Raw genomic sequence first — 27,322 nt, 5'->3', positions numbered from 1 at the left:
TTTTATTTTTAGATTTATATATTTGACGTTAAATACATTCAAATGACTTCTTAAGGAGTGAAACACACATATACCTTAAAAAAAAAAAAAAACAATTTATATGACAATCAATCGTCATAATCGCAATTATTTGTTTTGACACTTAATTGTCAGTCAAATTTCATAATCGTGACAGCCATACCTAATACTGTATTATTTTTGAAGCAATGTAAAAAATAATTATAATAAAATACTAAAACTTGTTAAGTCTTTGAATGGAGTTTGTTAATATGAACATACAAACATTTTATAGTATGCTTAAAAACAATGTAAGATAAAAGGTATTTCAAATGCCTTCCCATAGAAAAAAATATGAAATGATATATGGCCATTAACCTATATACAGAAAACATAGTTCATACAGTATATTCGGACATGCATGTAGGTTACATGTTCAAATTACAGAATTATTTGGGAAATATGTGTTACATACATGAAAGCAGCAATTTTTTAGTATTTTGAAAAATATGCTGTATGTATGACGTTTTATCATTTAAAACCATACAGGAGCATGCACATTATAGGCCTATGTCATTTACAGATTCTGAATGTATTTAACCTGAAAACTATGTAAATGTCAAATCTAAATAAAATAAAAAAATAAAAACTCTGCCTCTACATTTCAAAAGTCCACCACACGCCACTGGGGCATAGTCAAAAACGTATTTAACCACATGGAATTTGAGGTGCAAATGCTTATCCATTCTGGTACATCCCGGACGGCAGTGAAGCACCACCCCTAACCTGTCAATCAACCACTGAGCTACATAAAAGTTTAAAACTGTGCCGGTTATGTACGGCTTTAAAAGGAAATAACCGTCTGAAGGAAAAAAAAAAACAAAAAGTGCATACATATACCTGCACGAGAACTTAACGGAACTTCTTCAGGGTGCCTGATTTTGACATGCAGTGACACAGATGAGGAGCACGCACATCTGAAGCTCAGTTACTACAAGTACCCCACAGAAATAATGGAACATTCTGCCCAAAATCTCATGCTTTTGCGCTTTATTATCATGCGGTAACACACTGACACAGTCATTGATGTATGTCGTAATGAAATCAGACAAATTCCCCTCAAAATTCGAAAAAGTGGTCAAAGGAGATGCATTTGCACGACCAGGTGTAAATGGAGATGCATCTCGCTTGACCACATGTGATCGGATCATCCATGGAAAGAAAACAGTCAAACACACCTTCATGTAAGTCAAGTACTCCTCCATTATGGCCACCTTCTTGTTGTTTACAGCAGAGGTCTTGGCGTTTGTCTCTTCTTCAACAGCCTGCAGGTTGATCTCATTCTGTTGCATCTGCCTCAAACTTCACAGAGAGAAAAAGAGAAAGTGCAATTGAGCAATTGTAATAGTGATGCTTGCCTTAGCACAGAAGAGGATGATTGGAAAGGAGAGAGAGGTGTTATGGAAATGTACCTGTCTTGTTTTGTACTGATCTTCTGCTCCAGTTGTCTCTTCTTGCCCTTCAGTTCAGACAGTTGTTTCTTCTTGGCACGGAGCTCATTATCACGGCGGTCCAGTTGAGCTTGTTGCTCATGAATGGCATTCATCCGGTCATCAATGATCTGCACCTGCCTCTCAGCTGCCTGTGAATGAGAGGTCAAACCTGAGCTCATCACACATTTATCATGTCTCAGACTGCAGGGGGTCTTGTTTTTTTTAAAAGTTCCGAACTACGTTTGCTGTGTTCATGACACGACACAACTGAAGTGAGACGCTCCAAAAAACGTCCTTAGAAAAGCCCTTATAATAAATCTAACTTGGACCAATTGACAAATTCAATTGCAAAATGGATTTATGTGGACTGTAGGTCAATGATAGGCTTTTGTTCAATAATATGGAAATAAACAATATATTGCCTTCTAAAGCCACTTTTTGTATTGTCTAATTAAATGAATAGTTCACCCAAAAACGAGAATTCTCTCTTCATTTACTCACCCCCATGCCATCCCAGATGTGTGACTTTTTTCTTCTGCAGAACACAAATTAAGATTTTCAGAAGAATATTTTAGCTCTGTAGGTCCATACAATGCAAGTGAATGTTGGCCAGAACTTTGAAGCTCCTAAAAGCACATCAAGGCAACACAAAAATAATCCATCTGACTCCAGTGTTTAAATCCATGTCTTCAGAAGTGATCCGATAGGTGTGGGTGAGAAACAGATCAAGTCCTTTTTTACTATCAATTTTCCTCTCTGACCAGTAGGTGGCGATATGCACAAAAAGATTCGAATCACCAAAAAGTAGAATGTGAAAGTGAAAGTTTTAGAGTAAAATTGATCTGTTTCTAACCCACACTTATCATATCGGTTCAGAAAACTTAATTTGTGTTCTGCAGAATAAAGAAAGTCATACACATCTGGGATGGAATGAGGGTGAGTAAATTAGAGATTTTTCATTTTTGGGAGAACTATCCCTTTAATGCTTTCCTCCTCTGCCACAATAATATATTTTATATTTTTCAGCCTATTGACGACATTCAAAATGTATCTCGATAATTATGTATTTGCTCTGAAATGAAAAAAAAAGTGATTGTTTTTAAATCAGAGGAATCTTCTTTTTAACCAAATGCATGGAATAACAATCTAGTTAAAATATAATATTTTTTTTACATTAAACACAAGAATGATATTTAATCACTTTCATTTATTTCCACCAATACAGCAGGCCTAATAAAAAGGATTATTTACCTATATATTTTTACTAAAACATTTTTTTGTGAATTAACAAGATGTGCACAAACTACAATTTCACTTATTTTCATTTATTTTATTTACATTTTATGTTGGAAACCATTTGAATATTACTTTATTGTATTATTAATATTATTGTGGGTCCCAGTCTGGCTTATTATTGTAATACAATAATGAATTATTATTATTTTGAGGGTTAGATTTGATTAATATAGTAGTAACATATTTCTGCTGTATTCACTAGGAGCCTTTCTTTTGACAAAGTGCAATGTTTATTCAACCATTAACATTGTACCTCATTTAAAATCTGGTGAAACGCTGTCATCTCCACACTTTGATCCTGTTTAGATTTGTATAATGAATTGTATGTAGCAGATACAAATGTTTGGAATTGTACTTGTATATGAATCTGCAGCATTTAATTTTTACAACAGATCATGATTCATGAGCCCCACGCGTGTACACAGAAAAGTGTCACCCGTTCGCTCTGGAGCACACACATCACATGTATTATCTCATTCGATAATCACTCTACAAAAGAGATATTGGAATAAACTATTTTATTCAACCTTACGACCCAAAGAGGGAAATGTTCAAACAAACAAAAACTAATATTTAATACCTCTGGAAATGTAATTTAAGTCTTTTAATACTGTTTAACGGCCTTAATTTTCACCAATTTGATGAATACCTTTTAATACTTTTGAAATATTTAAAAGGAGGAAACAGTGGGACAGGTGGCTGTCTCACCCTCAGTTGCTCCTCTAGCTGTTGTCTCTCATCTGCATCTATAGCCGTGGTGAGGAATTGAGAGGGTCGCAGGGCAGAGTTACTGGACACAACGTTATTAGAATAAAACGATTTCTTCACTATGTACTTCTCCTCTGCTGTGTAGATCGTCCTCAACTGAGCCTCTTTAATCACCTGAAAAAAAAATAATAATAATTTAAAACCTGTGAAACATTTTAATCATTTGGTTTTGTACATTTGGTCACTAACTACAATTAGATTATCAGTATTTAGTCATTCTGAATGGACAATCTGATCCAGCAGTGAACTTGATCACATAATGGATGTTTATCTCAAGTACATACATGTCAATCATATAACCTGAACAGCATACACAATGTCATTTGTGCTTTTTCAAAAACAGACAATGTATTTATCTCTCATGACTATTCAGAGGCTTGTAACATGAACATAACACACAGCAAAGGTATACATTTTAAACTTTGCTATAAGCCGCCTATCGTGTTTCCTGTAAAATGCCCCTAAAGTATGGTTGCAAACTGTTGCGTTTGATAAGAGCACTTTCAAGGACCTAAGTCTATTTCACAGACTTTCCAGTCCTTGAGTATGTGTGTCCAAAATTCAAGTATTTTCAAGGAGCATAAGAACCCTGAACTTTCCGGCTGACAAAACTGTATGAAATGTACCATCTCAATCATGTTCTTGGTCTTCTCTGTTCCAACAGGAACATCATTGACCCTGTACTGATGGCACAAATAACTCATGACATCCTCAGGAGCATCAAACAGCTCACGCAAGTATGAGAAGAAGCCAAATCGCCTGCAACAAACAAAATCAACCATCAAAACAATTATCGAAAACAAACAAGGCTCCTTGTAGTGAATCAGAGGTAATAACTGGTTAAGAAAAGGGTCTCACTTTAGGGAGTCGAGGGATCGTGATGGTGGTCGTTTAGCACATGACTCCAAAGGAGCAATGACGCCATTCACTCTTAAATTCAGAGAGTCTCGCACCTGAGAAAAGAACAGCACTCAACACACTACTGCCACAAAATGCATATCCAAAATAAAAGATTCTTTACTAACCCTGAGCGTCTCACCTCGGTCATGAATTTCTCCATGTCTTCCTGTCTCTGAAATACGAAGGCTTTCAAGTCATTGAAAGGAATGTGGCTCTCAATGTATTTTGCGTGTCGTGGATCACGTACATTTATCTAGAAAAAATAAAGAAAGAACTCGAGATCAACCAGATTGGCAAAACACATATATAAATATAATTCATTCATTACTTTGTCCGAGATTATTATGAGGGCTTTTCTAAAGACGCATCAATGTACACGTGTCAGACGAATGCTTTTGAAGTGTCTCACTTTGGTTGTGTTGTCATAAACAGTGTTATAAGTCGCTGTGTCAAGTTAAACATACTCTGAAACTTAGAAAAACATGTCTCGAGATCCTTGTATTCAGAACTGCCCTCCGTCCAGCTGTTTGAACGCAAAAACATGTTCTCATCTAGTGTGTTCGCTAGTATCAAAAGAGTTCCAGTGTGGTTTGTTGTCTGTACCGCTGCATGTTGCCTAAACAGCGTTTTGCTTACTGCCCCCTGCTGAAAACAGGTGGTACTTAAAGCTTGAATTGCTCTGCTGGAAGGAATATTCCCTATTATATTATGAGGACATGTTTAATTGCTTATTTTTTATTTTATTTATTTAATTAATCGCACTGCATTCAAGCATTAAATCAACAACCCAAGTATCAAAATGTAGTTTTTACATTTTCAGTCAGTGCTGCATGGTCTGATTTATTAATCACCAAAGCCTTATTTCGGTTTATTGTCAAAAATAAATAAATAAATAACAGCACAAATGATTATTTAACTAATCCAAATGGCATTAAAAAAATAAAAACCTTTTAAATAGACTAAATAAAATAAATACTACTAAATAAAAAAAAAATAAAAAAAGTATGAAATACAAAAAACTATACAAAAAATAAAATAAAAAAAAGGAAGGAAATAACCATTTATGTGACATTAAAACTAACTAAAACTAAAATGAAATTAGAAAAAAATTTTTTTTAAATAAAAACAACGCTCCCAAGACGCCACTGAATTAGCTATTGTGCTCTCACCACCAACATCATGGGCTCATGGACATTGCCTTCAAAACGATCACGGTTCCTCCTCAGCCACATGAGAGCATTGTAAGTGTCACGAAAACGACTGCGCAGTTTCTCCTCTTTTATCCTCATCATGTCCTCCAGACTCCTCAAGCGATTCTGCAAACCTTTAACAGAACAACCAACAAATTAAAAATGCAGTACATTATTGATACACTAAATGTTATAGGTTTCTCCACAATGGAAAAAAAGAAAACATAACAAAAATGTCCTCATCCATACAACCAATACGTATGTTGTTTACAATTTAAGTGATGAAAAACATTACGTCTAAGTTCTCCGGTGGCTTCATCTTTATCTCGCCGCAAATCCAATCTCTCGCCCTCCAGTTTGGCTTTTTCTTCTTGAATATTCCTCAGCTTGGCGTTGACGGTTTCGATCTGAGGTGTGACGTCCTCCTGGTTGCCCATGCTCTGCAGCTCTGTCTGCAGGTCTTTGATCATGAGGAGCGTGTGTCCAATCCGCTTCTGTCGGTCTGCCTCCTCTGTCTGCTTCAGACTAAATTCCTGCCTTATGTCATCGACCTGATCATTAAAGAGAATGATCAGCATCGTACACCAGTGTTTTAATACTGTTAATCAGGTGATAAAACATAATCAGTCATTATTGCATGGATGGTGCATGATTATCATTGTCTTTCCTTTTTAAAGTCAATGTAAAATCAAAATCTCCCCTCTTCACATGTCTAGCTATATGTGCTCTGCAGTATCTTTTACTGGGTTAACCTTTCAAAACATACCTCTTTATTTTTCAGTTCAAGCTGCTCATGCTTCTGTTTACACTTCTGTGAAGCATCTCTGATGCTGGCAGTCTGAGAAAAAAACAAATAAACAGTGAGGTTATATGACAATGGAAAAATAAAAAAGATTCAGCTTAATAATGTACAGTTTGTGATGTGTGCTGACCAACTCCTTCATCTGCTGCTCAATGGGCTGGAGTTGACTGTCCACTGAATGAATCTTTCTAAGCAGCGGCTCCTGAGCTTCTTTCAGCGACCTTAATGTCCTCTTCATTTCTTCTCTTTCTTTCTTCACTCCCTCAAGTTCCTTACGAGCTGTTTCATACTCCTAAAACCAGAGTTAAAAGGCTTTAAATACATGCAATATGCACATTTCATATCATCAAAGGCATATATTTTAAGTTTAAGGGAGAGTTCACCCAAAAATGAAAATTTTGTCACAATTTGCTCATTTTCATGTCATTCCAAACTCTCTTTTTTCCATGAAACACAAAGGAACATATATTGCAGAATGCCCAACAATGTATTCTTTTTCATAATGGCATAAGGGTTATTCCATGTCTAATCAACCAAATTTCAGAGACTTCCCCAGCTGAATTTTTTTATTTTGTCAATACTTTCTCTGAAGGAAGATAAGCATAAATGATGATGAAAGCAAAAATAATAAATGCCATGAATGAATACTTACTGAGATATTAGGCAGATATAGGTATTGACTAAATGAAGAGCCAAATGTCGCTTTTTTGTTTTTTCATAAATAAAGGTAGATTTCTAGGTTTAACATTATTTGTAGATCAGACCTTTGTTTTGTTGAACAACAAAAACTAGCTTCATAAAATGTGTATTTTGTTTTCAACCACTGAAAATGAGTAAAGTTAATTTATGGAAGGAGCCACATTGAGAGCCCCATATCTCTCGGATTTAACCACATAGGGCCTTAAAAATGAAAATACAACAAGGAAAGTTTGTTCTTAAGCAGAACCTAATAGGATATGAATATATCTTTAATACCTCAGGAGTTATTGGCACTAAACAAAAAAACAAAAACAAAACAAAAAGCGATTTTTCCATTTTGGGCTCACACTATTGACATATAATAATGGAAACTAATTATTTTAGTAACAGACCTCCCTTTCTAAGTGTAAAAATAAAATAATGATGCTACCACCTTTCTAAGGTTAGTTGTTTTGTGGCAAAATTATAGGCGAAAAATCGTCATTTTGAACACCCTCTTACAAAATAGATTACTCAGTTAATATTGATCCAAGTCATTTCATATTTTGACTTTCATTATCATTTATATTCATTTTTTGCCAGCAATTAAAATGATCCAAAACAACATTTTGAGCCAGGGACCTCGGGTTGAGCTGACACGAAATGACCCATAAGGCTTTCTTTAACTGAAAGAAGGTATCTTCCCTTCCTTCATAGCTCTCAAATCTTATTTTGTTGAAATATGGTGGGTCAAGACCCATTGATTTGTCCTGAATGATGAGACATGCGAAAACTAGTTATGTCATAATTAATCCATACATTGATTTATTGATAGGTACCGTATTTTCTCGATACGTTTTTTTAAGACATTGGTATATTAACATTTGCCAACATTTAAATTAGAAGCATAATTTGTGTGCTTTCAACTCACTGTCAGTTGGCCTTCTGTTTAATGTAGTCTGGCGTAATAACTTTGGGAGACCACAACATTTACTGTACTTGATACTAAAAGAAGCATCGATGCAGTGCAGGTGGCAGTCCAAAGTTGTGAATCTAGTCACCATACACACAAAAGTTACAAACTGTTTTGTACTTTGTTAAGAATGAACAAAGTGACGTTGAGGAGTTTGCAGGTTTGTGTATGAACTGTGTATGAACTGTGCAAACTGAACGATTAGAAATGGCGACATTTATTACGCAATTTCTCTATATGTAGCCTTAAATAGGTTTTAATTCAAGCTGTCAAACCACAAAATGACATACTTATAACTGAAAATACATTGTGTACACTAGGGCTGCATGGTTTACTGGTGCTACGGTAGTATCACGATACTAAAGCTTCAAAATACTGCCGGTGCCACAGTATTTTTTTAAACTGTAGTACAGTTAATACAGTAGTACCATAAGTTAAGTTGTATGTGCAGTAGTAAATTATTTTTGCTAAACTTTCATTTGAATCAGACCTTTAATGTAGACTTTTCAAGTGGCGTCCCCTTCACGCAGAGCCCTTTTAGAGTGCAAAATGCTGTTTAGAATTTGCCCCTTATCTGGCATTGTTTATTTTTCAATGAGTGGTTTCTCATGCTTCAAACACACACATTTGGCGGTTGTGTCTCCTTATGGATAATATGGATTTAAGTAATACTTTGGAGAGTGAGAAGCTTTCTACACAACACATCTGCCGTGAATGTCTACAAAGATTTTAAGCCAAAGGGGGAAAACACCAACAACCTTATTAAACACTTTAAGACACATCCCACTGCTTCTGCAGAATACACACAGGTTAGTGCCACTTCATTTAACCTAAATGCTTTATCTTAACATTTACAGATTTACATTTTCTCTGAAAAATAAAATGTTGCACTCGTTTGTTTTTTTCCAATTACAAATGCATGGTGGCGGTAACTTCACACTTATGATTGGCGCCATTGTTCTCTACCATCAACTTAAGCTTGCGATGCTTTTGGGAAACACAGCCCAGATACACTATATTGCCAAAAGTATTCGCTCACCCATCCAAATAATTGAATTCAGGTGTTCCAATCACTTCCATGGCCACAGGTGTATAAAATGAAGCACCTAGGCATGCAGACTGCTTCTACAAACATTTGTGAAAGAATGAGCCGCTCTCAGGAGCTCAGTGAATTCCAGTGAGGTACTGTGATAGGATGCCACCTGTGCAACAAGTCCAGTCGTGAAATTTCCTCACTACTAAATATTCCACAGTCAACTGTCAGTGCTATTATAACAAAGTGGAAGCAATTGGGAATGACAGCAACTCAGCCACGAAGTGGTAGGCCACGTAAAATGACAGAGTGGGGTCAGCGGATGCTGAGGCGCATAGTGCGCAGAGATCGCCAACTTTCTGCAGAGTCAATCGCTATAGACCTCCAAAGTTCATGTGGCCTTCAGATTAGCTCAAGAACAGTGCGTAGAGAGCTTCATGGAATGGGTTTCCATGGCCGAGCAGCTGCATCCAAGCCATACATCACCAAGTGCAATGCAAAGCGTCGGATGCAGTGGTGTAAAGCACGCCGTCACTGGACTCTAGAGCAGTGGAGACGTGTTCTCTGGAGTGACGAATCACGCTTCTCCATCTGGCAATCTGATGGACGAGTCTGGGTTTGGCGGTTCCCAAGAGAACAGTACTTGTCTGACTGCATTGTGCCAACTGTGAAGTTTCGTGGAGGGGGAATTATGGTGTGGGGTTGTTTTTCAGGAGCTGGGCTTGGCCCCTTAGTTCCAGTGAAAGGAACTCTGAATGCTTCAGCATACCAAGAGATTTTGGACAATTCCATGCTCCCAACTTTGTGGGAACAGTTTGAGGATGGCCCCTTCCTGTTCCAACATGACTGCGCACCAGTGCATAAAGCAAGGTCCATAAAGACATGGATGAGTGAGTTTGGTGTGGAAGAACTTGACTGGCCTACACAGAGTCCTGACCTCAACCCGATAGAGCACCTTTGGGATGAATTAGAGCGAAGACTGCGAGCCAGGCCTTCTCGTCCAACATCAGTGTCTGACCTCACAAATGCGCTTCTGGAATAATGATCAAAAATTCCCATAAACACACTCCTAAACCTTGTGGAAAGCCTTCCCAGAAGAGTTGATGCTGTTATAGCTGCAAAGGGTGGGCCGACGTCATATTAAACCCTATGTCACTTAAGTTCATATGCGTCTAAAGGCAGATGAGCGAATACTTTTGGCAATATAGTGTAGGTTTGATCACGTCCCTGAGGCTTGCGATCTGCATTCGCGCTGCTGTTTACCAGAAGAGAGGGGCTGAAGCGGTGATAATAATGAAACAGCTGCTCAAAACAGTCTTTTCAACGTTACAATATCTTTATTTTTATGTTACCAACATTCAAATAATCACAGAAATAATGGAATAAAAGTTTAAAGCCATTGCCGTTTGAACTGGCTGTTTTCATGCGTTTTTTTGTTTTTCCCACATCAAACTAAGAATACATTAGGTAACAAGTTCATCCATTTGAGCCTTCTCCCAGTTCATCCATCACTTATTTGCACCACTTCCGGAGCAACAAGTGGAATGGTTAGTTTCTAAGAACCAGTATTACAAACTGTGTTAAGAATAAACACACTATCGTGTGGTATCGTATCGTAAGATATGATTATGTTATCGTGACAACCCTAGTGTAAACTATATGAAAGACACATATACACAATATATCATCCAGTGATGGCTAGAGTAAATAATCTGTCCTTTGATAATGATTTGGGGTGAGTATAATCTTGTTGAAATTCTTCTTCCTGTTTAAAATAAGAAATAATACATTTTATATGGCCTTGTACAATCAAGGGTGAGCATGTGATGTCACATGATTTATTTTTGGGTGAACAAATAGGGTGACATTTTTTGTGTGAAATTATGGATAGTAAAATTATGTAAGGAATAATTGATGATGGACCGTTGAATTGTTGAAAAATAATGCACACCCGAGGTGGTAATTCTGTCATGACGCACAGTGGAGTGATCGTTACACCTCGGGTGTGCATTATTTTTAAACAATACAACTGGCCGGAGTCAATTATTCCGCTTATACCAAGGTTACCACACCTTAAGACATTGTTCAGGGATTTATCTCAAGACATTTTCTGGTTTTCGTCTCTAAAACGCTCTTATGAGAGGAACTACATTCTATCACCACGGATTCAGCATCTTGCTTTAACACAGTCCGTAGTCTTCGTTGCTAGTTCGAAAACATCACTTTAGAACTAGCAACGGAGGACTGCGAGGCTTGCGCTGCTTTACTCAAGGACTTACTGGATGAGGTAGTCCATTTGTGCATGTGTGTAAGTTTGTGCTTGAGGGATCGAAAGAAACTCAGAAACTGAGCAGGATCGCCTGTGGGATTACCTTTATTTGTTACAGCTCTCGTCAGAAGTAATTGGCAAGATGTAAATTTAAGCACTTCTCAGCAGCAGTGAGTGTCACCATATTTCCGTTGTAAACCTCAACAACTTTTTTTAACCCTACTGAGATGCAGGAATGCGCTGATATGACGGCTCTGTTTTTCTCTCACGAGTAAGTGTGCATGTATGTATAATGTCTGTGTCCACGTGTGTTGGTGTGTGTGTGTGTGTGTGTGTGTGTGTGTGAGAGAGAGGAGGAGGGGGGCGAGGGAGTTTTTTTTTCAGATAATATAGAAACTGTTGTATTGATCAAGCGTATCTAGCTCTGATACAGCTCAAGCCTTCGTCACTTTAGAACTAGCAACGGAGGACGTGCTGCTTTTCGGCACTGGAGTGTGCGTGTGAGCGAGAGAGAGAGAGAAACTGAGAGAGTTTCTCTATTTCGCCATTCTTGTACATAGCTTTTCTATTGCTAAACAACTGTTTACAATCGCAGTGAGTCACGGTGGTGCGCTGACTTTGCTACCAAGAGAGTTTGTGTGAGAACGAAAGAGAGGGGGAGGGGTAGCACGTGCTCTTTTCCACTATAGCTATGTGAGGCTGATTAGGGCGAAATACATTGAAACATTAAAAAAGTTATTTTTGATAACAGAAACTGTATTGATCAAGTCACGGGGATGCGGCTCTATTTGTTGGTCACGACTCGAGTCTCAATGTGTGTGTGTGTGTGTGCATGCGAGTGCGTATGTATGTGTGTGGGCGTGTGTAAGTGCGGGTGAGACGAGGGAGCGCGAGGGCTCCTTTTAACCGAAATTGAAATAAATGTAGGATATTTTAGACATTGTTTGACGTTCTTAACCAATTTACTTAACCCAATGTCTTTGTTTTAATTGGTTATTTTGTTGTGGTAGCCTGTAGGGCTCTTTGAAATAACTGAAATAATTTGGCAAAGTGATTTGGACCCGTTATGCTGTCAAGACCTGGCACATGACCTTCATAGCCATGTGTTTACTTGAAAAATAAATGCACACCTTAGAATGTCCGTGAACCAATCAGAATCAAGCATTCAACAGACCCGTGGTATAAATGAGGATTGTTAACTTCGTAAGGTGACTGAGAAGGTTTAGTCAAGTAAGACTGGCACGCACCACCCAGGGTTTCTTCTTTTCCAGCATCTGAATTCTGTCCAAGTGTCTCTTCTTCATGTAGTAGCGTTCCACATCAAGTTTGTTTCTCTCGTTCCTCTGTCTGGCCTTCTCTAGGAAGTTGGCTTTCTCCTTACACACATTCTGTAGGAGACGGGACAGCGTTAAATGAAAAGCCTGTCATGTCTTAAAATCACACAATATAATGCAGATTTCCAAAAAGAAAAGGTTTACCTCCAGTTCCCTCTCTTTGTTGCGAAAAGTCTTGAGTGTGCAGTGAAACTCGTACATTTCTGGTGGGCCGACAGATTTCTCAGTCGCTTCGAGGAGCTCAATCTTACTCATCTTCGCAAACTCGCCAACCTTCTCCTGTCACTCCAGAACAAACGCAGTGCAATGAAAGACGAATGCATTTAAAATGTATCTTGGGCAGCTTTTCCAAGACTCTATAGAAATATATCATAGCATAGAAAAAGTAACGAATAAAGCTCTCACCTGTGGTAGGAACTGACACAAATTCCCAACCTGAATGTGCAGTTCTTTCACAACCTCCTCCACAGCTTTCTGACTGGCATGCTTTTTATTGATCATCCACGTCGACTGGTTGTTCTCAACCTGGATCTCTCTTGTGATTATCAAGTTTCCACTTGCTCTGTATCTGAACACAAAAATGAAAAGATGAAGTAAAACGCTCTCCAAAGACTTTAAAAGGAGGTTGTACAAATATATACTTACAGCTCAATCTCGACTAAGCCTTTATTACATCCTCGCTTCACATACAAACCAACCTAAAAAAAACAAGGAAAAAAAAAATCTATATTATACAACTCATAGGCATAGATTTAGGTGGGGATGATAGGGGCATGTCCCTACCAACTTTCAGAAAATCAAAAAAGTCCAGACCAACATTTGGGAAATTTTAACAATTATAAAACACTTTAACTTTATCATATGTTTTTATTCTAATTTAAATGACTATTAAAAATTCTCAGTAACATTATTCAAGTGTAAATTATTGTCCGAAGTCTTCTAAAGCAGCACATAAAAGGCGTTGTCACAAGGCACCTGTTACTTTTCTCTGCGCTGTTCATTCTCTGGAGATTACATGGGTGGATTTCCATTTTTATCTTAGGTACAATCCTTTAAACTAACAGATTTAAACTAGGGCTGGGCGATAGGACAATGTAATTTGATATCGACGATGTCTTACAAAAATCCCAATGCCGAGTGCGAACAGATGATGATCGACAATATCGGGAAATGGCAAAACCATGGCTCTGGGAAGTCACCAAATATATTAAACAGTGGCCAGGGTGTGAAACTAGCACCCGCCACACGCAAAATGCGACGAATCCAGTTCGCAAGTTGCTCGTCCAAATGTATTTCCTGCGTGGGACATTTTGCTCATCTACCCACAACAGGCGGGCGACCTGCTGCAAGACGACTCGGAGTGACATATGACAAAAGAAATGATGTTAATCACAAAGACACGTGCTTTAAGAAACAAACATTATTATATTTTTAAGCACAGACAAAAGAAAAGCTGTCAGTGCTTGTGTCCGATTCGCTGTTTGTTCAGAGGTGTGCAGCACGAGCCTGTCTCGTGGAACAAGCACATGTAAAGAGTTTTCACTCTTTTGTTCTAGGTTTCATTCGTCTGAAAACTGTTTGCAAGAATAATGTTGTCTATGGGAATGATGCAAATGATCTCCAATCATATCGGGAGGCGCTGGGAGTTTAATGCGCTTTATTTCCTCGTGGTTGGCATGCATTGCAGATTCTGTTATGCAAATGGGGCAGTTGGAGATGGTAAATGTTTGGATTTGGGGAGGTGCTTAAATAAGATTTTTTGATCACTTCGTTGTTTTATTGGGTTTTTTTTTTTGTTTAAAGTGCAATTTGAATTTAGAAATGTCTTTTGTTTACGCTTTGTGTTTCAATAAATTAATTACATTTTTAAAACAAAATCAATAAAGCAAAAAAATTCACCCGATTCGCTGTTTGTTTAGAGGTGTGTGGAACAAGCACATGTAAAGAGTTTTCACTCTTTTTTTTCCGTTTCATTCATCTGAAAACTGTTTGCAAGAATAATGTTGTCTGTGAGAATGCTGCAAATGATCTCCGATCATCTCAGGAGGTGCTGTGAGTTTAATTCACTTTATTTCCACTCGGTTGGCATGCACTGTGAACTCAAATCTGCAGGTTCAGTAATATATATCTGTGTATTGAATAAAAGACGAAAGTGATTAAATCAAAGTAATGCAAGACACGTTCACCTTGAACCTAAAATGGAGTTATATTTTCTTTTCTTTAGGCAGCATTAACTGTAACGCAATACAAACACAAATTCGACAAGAACACAGCTTTAGCAGCATTATTTTGGGAACACAAGGGAATTTATTAGGCTTATTTATTTTGATTATAATTGTCTTTAGCTCTTAATCTGTAGGCTATTAGTAATTTTCCACCTGATGCTTTTGTGATGGCAAATGGAACCGTTGGAAACGGTAAATGTTTGGATTCGGGGAGGTGGTTAAATTAGATTTTTTGATCACATCGTTGTTTCAATAAATGAATTACATTTTTAAAGCCAAATCAATAAAGCAAAAAAAATTCACCGACCCTTGGCGGGGGATGACGATGTAATTGGATATTGCTATATTTTTTAAGGCAATTATTGCAAGAATATTTTTTATATATCGACCCAGCCCTAATTTAAACAAGCTTGCAATATGTCCCTACCAGCTTTCAAACCAAACCTACACCTCTGATACAACTAAAGCTGGGAAAAGTACTGGATCATTGAATATCAGGCTATATAAAAATAAAAAGATATACAAGACTTGGAAAAGTAATCTTTTCAGTGTCACATTAGATTAATAGTATACATCCTTCAAAGCCAAGATGGATGACAAAGATACCATACATTATTTTAAATTTTATATGGGGACAATGGTTAAAAGGAATATTGAGTTTAACACAAGTTGAGGCATGCTGTCGATTACCACTGAAAATAATTTTGACTTGCCCCTTTGTTTGTAAAAACTAACAAAAATCACATTCACCGTAATGCACTAACAATAGAAGTCTATGGGTCAAGACACTGCAGATGGTTTACAAGCAGAAATGTCAAGCTTGTTTTTTGTTGTTGTTTTTTTTTTTTTTTTTTTTTTTTGTAAAAGCACTTCTAGTGGTCAACCTATATGGGTTTTTTATGGTCGATGCCGATATCCAAAGAGCTGGGTGGCTGACAGGCCGATATTTCAAAAAAATGTAATATAGTAAATATTATGTATTAAATTTGCTAATAATAATCATAAACATTTATTGAGCAGTATATTTATTCAAAATTTCACAAAGCTTTTACTTTGTAAAAATAAAGTACAAATATAAAAATAAGAAAATCTTTAAAAATATGTTTTTGTTTAGACATGTAATTTTAGTAATCAGTTTGCACAAAGAAATTGTTAATATATTAGGAAATATCAACAAGGAGATATCAACAGTGCACACAGTAGTTCAGCAACCACGGATGGCATGTGTGCATTAGCAATGGCCTTTTCTCACAAAAGACAGAATCAAACTAATAGTACATACAATGCACAGTGAATACAATGTTTCCACTACATACATTTAGCACACCGCCGCTGCTAAAATTTCACATTGTTCATTAATATTAACTAATATTCTTGATGCAACATAACACTTTGAAATTGTTAAGAGCGCATTTATTAAATGATAAAGATAAGCAAAAATATAAGTAAAGTATTGATAGAGTATTGATGACTATCAAAGTGGGATAGGCAAGTTGCTTACAAACAATCACTCTGTGCTGTTGTGTGTCATGCAGTTAATTCTTATTGTTCAATCCTAAACACAGTGCTGTGAAAAAGTATTTCTTCTATTTTTATGTATTTTTCATACTAAACTGTTTTAGATCTTCAAACGATATATAACATAAAACCAAGGCAACCTGAGTAAACACAAAATACAGTTTTCAAATATATTTTTTTATTGAAGCAAAAAGCTTATCCAACACCTATATCACTCATGTGAAAAACTAACTACCCCCTTAAACGTAATAGCTGGTTGTGCCACCTTTAGCAGCAACAACTGCAACCAAATGCTTCCGATATCTGGAGATCAGTCTTTCACAATGATGTGGTGGAATTCTGGCCCACTCTTCTTTACTGAACTGCTTTAGTTCAACCACACTGGAGGGTTTTCGAGCATGAACTGCTCCTTTAAGGTCCTGTCACAGCATCTCAATCGGGTTCAAGTCAGGACTTTGATCAGGCCACTCCAAAACTTTAATTTAGCTACTTTTGAGCCATTCAGAGGTGGACTTACTCCTATGCTTTGGATCATTGTCTTGCTGCATGATCCAGCTGTGTGAGCTTGAGCTTTAACTTACAGACTGATTACTGGACGTTCTCCTTTAGGATTTTCTGGTAGAGAGCAGAATTAATGTTTCCCTCAATTATTGCAAGTCATCCTGACCCTGAAGCAGCAAAGCATCCCCACAACATCACACTGCCACCACCATGCTTGACCGTAGGTATGATGTTCATTTTGTAGAATTCTGCATTTGATTTACACCAGATGTAACGGGACCCCTGTCTTACAAACAGTTCCACTTTCGACTCATCAGTACACAGAACATTCTCCCAAAAGGTTTGAGGATCATCAAGATGTGTTTTGGCAAAATTCAGACGAGCCTTAATGTTCTTCAGGGTCAGCAGTGGTTTTTGCCTCGCCACTCTTCCATGGATGGCATTTTTGTCCAGTGTCTCTCTGATAATGGAGTCATGAACAATGACCTTTATTGATGCGAGAGAGACATGCAGTTCCTTGGATGTTGTCATTGGCTTTTTTGTGACTTCCTGGATGAGTCGTCGCTGTGTCGTGGGGACACTCGTCCCTGGAGCGCGCACGCTTAATGCAGCTAGATTATAACGTGATGGCTCGCGACTTACTGAATCATAATATATGTCACTGTGCATTTCTCATCGTGAAGAAAATTGGCAATACGCAGCTTTATTAATAAGAGAAAGTTTAAAGATGGATTGAAGTGAACAGAAAGGTGAGAGAGGGTAGTCTTCGCCACATTATACACTGAAACAAAATACATTATTTGTTTTTGTTTTGGCTTGTTTTCCAATATAAATATCTAAAACTCCTTTAAAACAACGTACATTTACTTTAGCAGCTATACTGCAGAAGAATTTATTTTTTTTAATCTGAGAATGTTGAATATAATATTAAAAATACAATATTTTAAAATATCTAAAAATCCTTTAAAAAAAGATGCATTCACCTGAGAAGCAGCATATAAGATGTTTAGACTTGCTTTTAGAGAATAGATCTTGAATATAAGTATATTTAGTCTTTACTGCACTCGCAGAAGTGAAAAACAAGTGGACAAAATACACTGTATCTTGAATATACATTCTTATATGTTGCTTCTCAGGTGAATGCATCTTGTTTTAAGGATTTTTAGACAACTTTAAATGGAAAACATGACAAAAACACTTTTTTTTTGCAGTGAATTTCTTTACTGAATTAAACTTAATAAAAAGTGTTTTTTTCCCCCCTTTAATTCAGTGAATGTCATTTAGAGGTATTTTTAAAGGATGATTTTGTCCTCTTTATTGTTAGTAAGAACATTTAATACAACCTTTTATTCAGCTTGTAACCTGACTTAATCGATTAAGAGCTAATGATTAATCGCTGCAATATCGCCAAATAATCATTCTAATAATCATTAAATTAATCAATTATCAAAAGAATCGTTAGTTGCAGTCCTATTCGGAAGCTGTACATCACTATAAAAGGAATAACTTTGCTTTTAAAATGCATACGAGAAGGGATGTTGTGATAGTGCTGCTCAAGTATTTTAATCATATGTGGAAATCCCACATGAACACTCCAAATGCTTTAGTTATTGTTACATGTCTGTCCGAATTAGCACTGGAAGGGAGTGTGTGCCGTTTTGGCTCACCTGCTGCTCTTTCCCTGGGTGATGTCAGCATAAAAGATAAATCATGTATCATTAGCCTAGTTTCCATCCACTTTTCGTGCTATTTTGTTATCGACAAATAATAAATCTCGAGAAGAGCATGCAATGGATTAAACTGAGTCAGCCCTCATTCCCAAATGAACATGTATAACATCAGCAAGGACACCTACATTTGCTCTGAGTTAAATTAAAGCTAATAAAATTAACATTAATTCATTTACGTAATGATTCATGTCTTTGAAAAGGTGATAATAAATAGAGGTCACAGCATTACAGTGACTGTATTGAGATGTAATAAGCAGTTCTGTTCACTCACGCAAATGTTATCAGATGTGTAATTGCTATCAAATGATGCTATTCTTTTCTAAGTCACTATAATAATCGTTTGCCTCAATTTTGATTCACAGTTTCCAATCAAATTACTATGGAATTTAACAATTTCTTTCACAAAAAACATCAGATAAATATGCTTTACAATGTCACTTCATTCCAGCCCACATAATAATATTATTCATTCTATTTATGAGAATATTTAGCCAAAAACCGCGCTATTCACGGCAATCTTCCTTTAATTCCAATGGGGAGTTCTGCAGAGCTTGTCAGAGCGAGCGACCGTAACCAAGTGGGGCTAAATGTAAACAGTGCTTTACAGAGATAAACGCCTGACAAAAGACATATGACTAAAATGTTGTTTTATTAAAAAATATAAAGTGTTCTTTGCAAGCAAAAGCAGTGTGTGGGACCTTTTCTTATTTATGCATTTGTAAACTGACATGTGCATTTGTTGCATGCATTCGTGCAATATGGATTTGATGCACGAGCTGGTGGGAGGTTTTGGCATAATATTAACTAGGGATGCACCGATCCGATACCTGGATGGTATCGGCTCTGATACTGAAGCTTTTAGACGGATCGGGTATCGGTCCGAGGAGCCCGATCCAAATCCGATACTGTGTGTTAGTCATGTTCGTTATGGTCAAGCTCCAAAAATGACATAAAAGAACCATAAAAACACCATTAAAGTAGTTCATATGAATCGTGCATTTTATTCAAAGCCACTTGAAGACGTGCAATAGCTCTGTGAATCACAAAAGGCTGTGTTTAATAAGTAAATATATGGTATGCGCAGCACCAGTGCGTTAGTGAATGGTGCTGCTCTGCTGACACAAACTCACACACAGGCTGGTGATGCACTCGAGGATATATTTAGCCTTCACAGCGGTTTCCTTTCTACTGAAGACTTGAAAACTGGAATTACTATTAATTTTGTTGCTACATTATCCAGTATACTAGTTAATAATAAAGTGTTTCTTAATAAGCTATACATTTATATTGAAATAATGGGTAGTTAGAGGTTTGTGTTTCTTTACATATTAAAGAGTACTCCCAATTAGTTCCGCACAATAATGTAAAGATATTCTAAACTGATTATGCAAAAAACAACACTGGTATCGGCATCGGACGATACTGAGATTTCCGATATATAAGATTCGGAAGAGGAAAAGTGGTTTTGGTGCATCCCTAATTTTAACTCCATAAATTATTGATTTAGAACAGACTGGACAACGGACAATTGTGAAGTGGTCTTATTTATGCATTTGTAAACGGATATGTGCGTTTGTTGCATGCATTTGTGCAATATGGATTTGATGCATGTGTTGATGGGCAGTTTTGGCAATGTTTAAACTCTATAAATTATTTATTTGGAACTGACTGCACAACGAACACAGGGCCTGTAATTCATTTCTGAAAATGAGGGGGATTTCCCCCCTTACATGGCTCATATGGGGGGGAATAAAACTCGTAACATTAACACGTCCAAAATTTTACAACAGACTCACCTAAATCTCACGGGGGTATACTTTTCTCAATTCCTGTATAGGTCAGATTGAACCAGGGTCAGAAATCAACATTTTCATAAAGGGGCAATATTTGATTTCCAGTGGCATTTTTTACCTTTACAAGGACATTTGTTTTTCTATTCTAACCTTATAAAAGGACCCTGTCATCCTTTTATGTTAGAATTTAAATTCAATTAGAAAAATTACATGTTTCAATATTTACAAAATTGCATGATCTGTACATTGCATAATGTGCATTGTTACTGAAACAAAACTTTTTTTCCATTCACGTATTTCCAAATATTTCGGCTATTAAATTAACATAGCCTACAAAACAAACCCACCGACATAAAGGAGGACATGACAGCATTTCTCCAGATTTGGAATGAGGAGCTTATAAAAAATAAATTAGCAACTCCTTCATGCCAACTGAATAAAACAATGCAAAAATAAACATCTCACAATGAAAATTAGTAAGAGATTTCATTCATACACTAAAAGTGGTTAATATAAAATTATTATTGTGTCATTAATAATCTTTTATTTAGCATGAAGGCTATTTATCCAGATATTATTTTTGTTAATATTATTATTAACTACATTGTGGTTACAATATATTTTGTGCTCTCTCAGACCTGATTAACTTAATAAATAAAAAATATCCATCCCTCCCGCACTTTTTGCTTCAAGCAGGTGAGTAGGCTTTTCAAACAGAGAGATGCATAAGTGAGATGAACCGATTGGCAGGTAAGTAGGTTATAGTAGAGGTCTGCAACCCGACCCGGACCCGACGGGACCTGAGAGTTTTTCTAAGTAGGACTTCGGGTTCAGGTTTGTAATTAATTAAAAAATAAACAGGCTTACCGAACTTGTTTCGCGCACACGCTTAGACGAGTTAGGGGTCGTTCACACCAATGTGTTCTTGCGCATGTCTGTTCTGTTTTCCCATTGTTTATACACATGCTGGACTAATGTCTTTGACATTTGCACCACGTCTCGCGCAGGACCGTCATATTTTAAACACCATGTCAAGTTAAAAAGAACTTCAGTTTTTCAAAAACACATGTTGAGACACCTGCGCTCTGTTTCATTCTTTGCGCTGCGTCTAGATTGTTTTTAGCGCAGGTATCACAAAGATTCAATGTTCTGATCAAGTTCAGGCTGTAAAGAGAGGGCTGTTGCATTGTTTCATATTATTGCAGATTGTTCTGCACCAAGTGAAGTTTAGCAAATAAATGGTAAGGCAACGCTTTTCTTCCCTTCTGCTCTGTACTGAGGGGCTGCTGTGCCTTGTTAAAACTGTGTATGTTTACTGTTTCAGTACCGTTACTAATGTTGCCTACATGCATACATAAAATACAGCCTATTGCGAAAGTACTTGCTTGGAGAAGAAATTAGATAGTAAGCAATTTCGGGTTCGGGCTTAAAATCTGGTGGTATTGCTCGGGTCAGGTAGGGTTTTATTTTAAGGCCCGTAAGCACGACACCAAACTGCTGCGGAGCGTGAGAAGCGAGTGCCCGTTTGTGCGCGTTTATGGCACGAGCATCCGCCACTGACTCTGCAACATCTGCACAGCAGATGACATGAAACAAATTATGTTCAGTGAAAATTCCAAAGAAGATCGCGATGTGTGAATTTGGAATGTTATTCAGATGCTATTAATAAAACAACAAGAACTCTTTGCGATGGGCATTTTTTGCCCCCATATTTTGAATTTAGGGGGCAGAGCCCCCGTTAATTTCCGACCCTGGATGGAGAGATGGAGATGAGAGATGTAACGGGTGTTTAAGTGTCTCTCTTCACCATGCAGCTGGTACACAAAGCATTTTCGGTATTTCTGCCTTTCTTGTCAAATGTGCTGCATTATGATTAATATTGGAGCGCCAAAATATTAAAGTCATCAAAACTATAGATCGCTCCATCGTCATACTTGCAATGTTAACAACTTTGTTAATTATTAACAGGAACAATAGTTTTATCACGTTGCTCGCTAACGGAGACGCAGTATAATGCCATTTGCATGTTGAATTAACAGGTTTAGAAAGGTTTATAGTCTGTAATATCTTAAGTTCAGTAACTATCCGACAAAGCACTCCCTCCCTGCGTGCGCTCAAACGAAACTCAACAAGCGCTCAACGTGCTGCTGACAGCTGCATGAGAGAGAGAGGGAGAGATAGAGCGGATTTACTCGTGCATCTTCTTGAGTCACAGTTTGATACGGATACAAGTTAACTGATTTGATTTGTTCATCTGAATCTATTGGTTTAATAATTCGCAGCTGCACTGTAAAGTGAATAAAAGTGTGCAGGAATTTCCCGCGCTATGAACGTGGAACTTGCGGGAATGATTAAAATTGTGTGCTATAAATGTAATTCCATGGCGAATTTCAGGCACTGGGACATGTGTGAAATTGTTTTATTTATGCATTTGTAAACTGACGTACATTTGTTGCATGCATTTGATGCATGTGTTGATGGGAGGTTTTGGCACTATTTTAACTCCATAAATTATTGATTTAGAACTGACTGAAAAACAGACACTTGTGAAATCGTTGGGGTGTTCTTGCTCGTTTAAATTGACATATGTATTGCTTAATTTCAAAATTAAAAGTACATGACCCACAACAAGTGTTGTGATAAATATCAGTGATGATACCAGATGTTACTCACCTTGTCTCCTCTGCCCAGGACAGCTGTTTTTCCTGCCAGGCCCAGACAAATGGCACACACTATACTGGACTTCCCTGTGCCGTTGGCTCCCACGATCATGTTCAGTTTGGGCCCTGGGAAAACTTCTGAGTGATCATAGGTGCTGTAAACAGCAATAAACATCACAAATATGATTCAGTGTGCTGTAATCTGACAGTAAGTGACATGTGAGATCATGTATGTGCTATTGTAGTGCATTCGAGACATTTGAAGTACATGAAGAGTGAATGGGACACTTACAGGAAGTTGTGCATGGTGATGCGGACAATAGATCCCTCCACAAAACCCTCTCTCTGGTCATTTGTGCTGGTAGATGGCGTAGATTCACTGTTTGAAGCCTGTGAATGTGTTAATTCGTGGCTTATTCGTTTTCGTTTCTGCGGCGCCTCCATTTCTCTTCCCGTAAAACGAACTGACGGGTGATGTTTAAAGACGTCACTCCCGTTTCGCGCCTGTGTTGTGTGAATGTCACAATGTGATTGGACAGAAGTTGTCACGTGATGTTTGCATGCTGTTACTGATAATAAGCACAAGATGGCAGTACAGATTTACCATGCGTTAAGGGGCTAACACTCACCCAAAAATGAAAAGTGTACTTCATACACAGCGATAGATAGATAGATAGATAGATAGATAGATAGATAGATAGATAGATACTGTATATGTATATCTAAATATATGAACTATAATTTTATATAGCCCTATGTGTTCATTTATGACCATATATCCCATTCTTGCATTGGAGAGAACACCTTTTAATTGTTAATGGGTCCTATGCAGGACAAATGAGTAGTATTACATTAACACTTTAGTCACCACTATTAACCAACATGGAAACACAATTAACTAATAATTCATAGCAAAATAAAGTTCACTATTAGCTATTCAATACATACTCCAGTATGTTTGCCTCATTGAGAACTATTAAGTAAATATGGCTAAATTAACATAACTGCTAATTACACATCACAATATTAAATATAAAAAATCTCTCCTCATTTACTCACCCTCATTTCATCCCAGATGTGTATGACTTTCTTTCTTCTGCAGAACACAAATGAAGATTTTTAGAAGAATCTTTCAGCTCTGTAGGTCCATACAATGCAAGTGACTGGTGAACATATGGTCCAAAAAGCACAAAAAGTCAGCATAAAATTAATCCATTCGACTCCCATGGTTAAATCCATATGTTCTCAAGTGATATGATAGGTCTGGATGAGAAACCGATCAATATTTAAGTCCTTTTTTTACACTTTCACTTTCACTTTCACATTCTTCTGTTTTTTGCAATTCGCATTCTTTGTGCATATCACCACCTACTGTGCAGGGGGGAGAATTTAGAGTAAAAAAGGACTAAAATAATGATCATATCGCTTCAGAAGACATAGATTAATCCACTGGTGTCGTATGGTTTACTTTTATGCTGACCTTATGTGCTTTTTGAAGCTTCAAAGTTCTCATCACCTTTCACTTGCGTTGTATGAACTACAGAGCTGAAATATTCTTTTAAAAATCTTTGTTTGTGTTCTGCAGAAGAAAGTCATACACATCTGTGATGGCATGAGTAAAATTATGAGATTTTTCATTTTTGTATGAACTTTTCCTTCAACTCCTCAAAATCTTGCAAGCCCTCTAAGCCATCGTTACACTGCAAAGGTGGCACAGAAGCTGCATCTGAAGTGGCATCCATACCAAGAAAGGTATATTTACACACAATATATTTACACAGACTGCTTAATGCTGCTCAGAGGTTACATAAATGCATTTACACAGCAATTACAGTCGCATAAATAAAGTTCCGAGTTCATTGTTTTAAATATAAAATTATGAATATAGAAATGTGAAATGAATGAAAATATATACAATAGGACTCCACTTCTCTTTTTGCTGATTGTCAGAAATCTACTGACCAGTTTTTATTTTTATGGAAAAATAAGAAATGAACTTATGAACTCGTAACACTCTAAATGGATTACACAGCACTTCCCTCCTCTTTGACCAAATTTTATTTTTATTATTAGGAGGTCTATTTTATTATTATTATTATTATTATTATTATTATTTTGCAACTACAACCATGACAAAATACTAGCCATGCTATCCTCTTTTCATAAATAATGTCTTCTAACCTGGTCTTAATTTACAAACATAATTTCTCCCCACATAGTAATAGTTTGTCACAACACAGATTGCACAACATGCTCTATAAAAAATATATTATTTATTTTGGAAATTGGGTTAAGGATAATATTAGGGGGGCCTGGGTAGCTCAGCGAGTATTGACGCTGACTATCACCCCTGGAGTCACGAGCTCGAATCCAGTGCATGCTGAGTGACTCCAGCCAGGTCTCCTAAGCAACCAAATTGGCCCGGTTGCTAGGGAGGGTAGAGTGACATGGGGTAACCTCCTCGTGGTCGCGATTAAGTGGTTCTCGCTCTCAATAGGGTGCGTGGTAAGTTGTGCATGGATCGCGGAGAGTAGCATGAGCCTCCACATGCTGTGAGTCTCTACGGTGTCATGCACAGCGAGCCACATGATAAGATGTGCAGACTGACTGTCTCAGAAGCGGAGGCAACTGAGATTTGTCCTCCGCCACCCGGATTGAGGTGAGTAACCGCGCCACCACGAGGACCTAGTAAGTAGTGGGAATTGGGCATTCCAAATTGGGGAGAAAAAGGGGATTAAAAAAAAAAAGAATAATATTATTTTGACATGTCAATAATTCAATTATTTTTGTCACATTATGGTATCCCAGTCACAGTCTTGTAAATTGATAAATCAGTTACAAGAATGATTATATAATTTAGATTATAACACAGAAGAGTCATACGTTTTTTATTTGATTATTCTTGTTTCACTTTTGCCTAAACATTTTATGCGTAAGTGTAAATTTAATAAGAGCAAGCTTTTTTTTTCTTTTTTTTTTTTTTACCTTTTTAACAAAGATGTCACATTTTACATAAATTTGATATCTTCTTCAAACAAACGATCATTTTATATGTTCTATAATAAGTGAGTGGATTTTACATTGAATTTCTCTGTCACACAACCCATGCATGAAAATACAAAAGATTTCTGTCAAATAAATGCATTTATATTTAGGTCATACTCATGGTGGATAATACGTTGCACGGCATGTCTTAATGCTAACATAACATCTAAGCCTTAAATGCATACCTCGGGTCTTTAGAGACCTGGGAACTCATTGTAACAGTAACAGTGTCAGGTTTTTTTCAAACTTCCATAAATTATATTTTTTATGATTATGTAATATTTAAGTTTACTATAACAGGATATCTATTTTTTTGTTTATTACAAGAGAAATGAGGGCAATATTCATACAAATAAATACTGTATCACGTTGACTTTCTGTGGAACAATGAATTATCAACAATGGTGAATTATCAGTATACCATATGCGTATACACATACAGTACATATTATACATGCTATTTCTTACTCAAGGTGGCGGTAATCCTTCAGTTATTGACATTGCTAGCTGATCTAGAAACAACACTGAAGTAAACTATAGCAAGTGTAACACATCAACAGTATGATATGACTGTTGTCATTTGGGTGTACTACTGAAATTGTGTAAGCTGTGTGTCTATTTAGTCTCAATAAGTGCCCGAGAAAATACATATGTGTAACGTATAGTATGTGTAGCTTATGTGTTATGTGTAGCTCAATATGTGTTTGACACCCAGTTGCACCTCATGAAATTTCAGTGTGAAAATATTGAATCCTGTTCTAGATTTATCTTGATTTGTTGCATTATCTCTTTGATTTATGAAAAAAAAAAAAAAACATCAAAATATTTTATTTTATTATTTTTTAAGTGCAGGGTCTCTAAAAACCCAAATATGTTAGAGCGTTTGGGAAAATTACTGTGCAGTAAATGGTTACACATAAAAGTGCACGTTCAAAACTCTTAAAGAACTAACAATAACTGTAGCAGCTTTGGTATTTTGGTGGAAACTATATGGTCACCATGGTCAATTTTGTCAAAGTACTTGTATTGCTACTTTTTATCTTTACCATTAAACTGGCAGTTGTAATAAAATGGTGTTAAATAGCATGACGTGATAATACAATTAATGAGAAATGAG

General features: G+C 36.8%; 1 protein-coding gene across 3 annotated transcripts in view; it reads right to left on the bottom strand.

The window, feature by feature from the left end:
- Positions 1–23,658, bottom strand: part of smc5 (structural maintenance of chromosomes 5) — a 31,831-nt gene extending 8,173 nt beyond the window's left edge. For all 3 annotated transcript variants that reach the window (XM_051684671.1, XM_051684673.1, XM_051684672.1), the window contains exons 1-16: positions 23,453–23,658; positions 23,174–23,315; positions 13,379–13,431; positions 13,139–13,301; positions 12,878–13,012; positions 12,647–12,787; positions 6,577–6,738; positions 6,411–6,482; positions 5,940–6,195; positions 5,624–5,778; positions 4,594–4,707; positions 4,413–4,507; positions 4,181–4,313; positions 3,495–3,668; positions 1,470–1,639; positions 1,236–1,359 (exon numbers count right to left, since the gene is read on the bottom strand). In XM_051684671.1, the coding sequence (XP_051540631.1) occupies positions 1,236–1,359; positions 1,470–1,639; positions 3,495–3,668; positions 4,181–4,313; positions 4,413–4,507; positions 4,594–4,707; positions 5,624–5,778; positions 5,940–6,195; positions 6,411–6,482; positions 6,577–6,738; positions 12,647–12,787; positions 12,878–13,012; positions 13,139–13,301; positions 13,379–13,431; positions 23,174–23,315; positions 23,453–23,604 (2,241 nt within the window). In that variant the 5' untranslated portion in view covers positions 23,605–23,658. The remainder of the gene's footprint in view (positions 1–1,235; positions 1,360–1,469; positions 1,640–3,494; positions 3,669–4,180; positions 4,314–4,412; positions 4,508–4,593; positions 4,708–5,623; positions 5,779–5,939; positions 6,196–6,410; positions 6,483–6,576; positions 6,739–12,646; positions 12,788–12,877; positions 13,013–13,138; positions 13,302–13,378; positions 13,432–23,173; positions 23,316–23,452) is intronic.
- Between the last annotated feature and the right edge of the window lie 3,664 nt (positions 23,659–27,322).

The sequence above is a fragment of the Myxocyprinus asiaticus genome, chromosome 42 (assembly GCF_019703515.2).
Source record: "Myxocyprinus asiaticus isolate MX2 ecotype Aquarium Trade chromosome 42, UBuf_Myxa_2, whole genome shotgun sequence".
In the NCBI taxonomy this organism is placed as follows: Eukaryota; Metazoa; Chordata; class Actinopteri; order Cypriniformes; family Catostomidae; genus Myxocyprinus; species Myxocyprinus asiaticus.
This window is presented reverse-complemented; position numbering and strand designations above follow the sequence as displayed.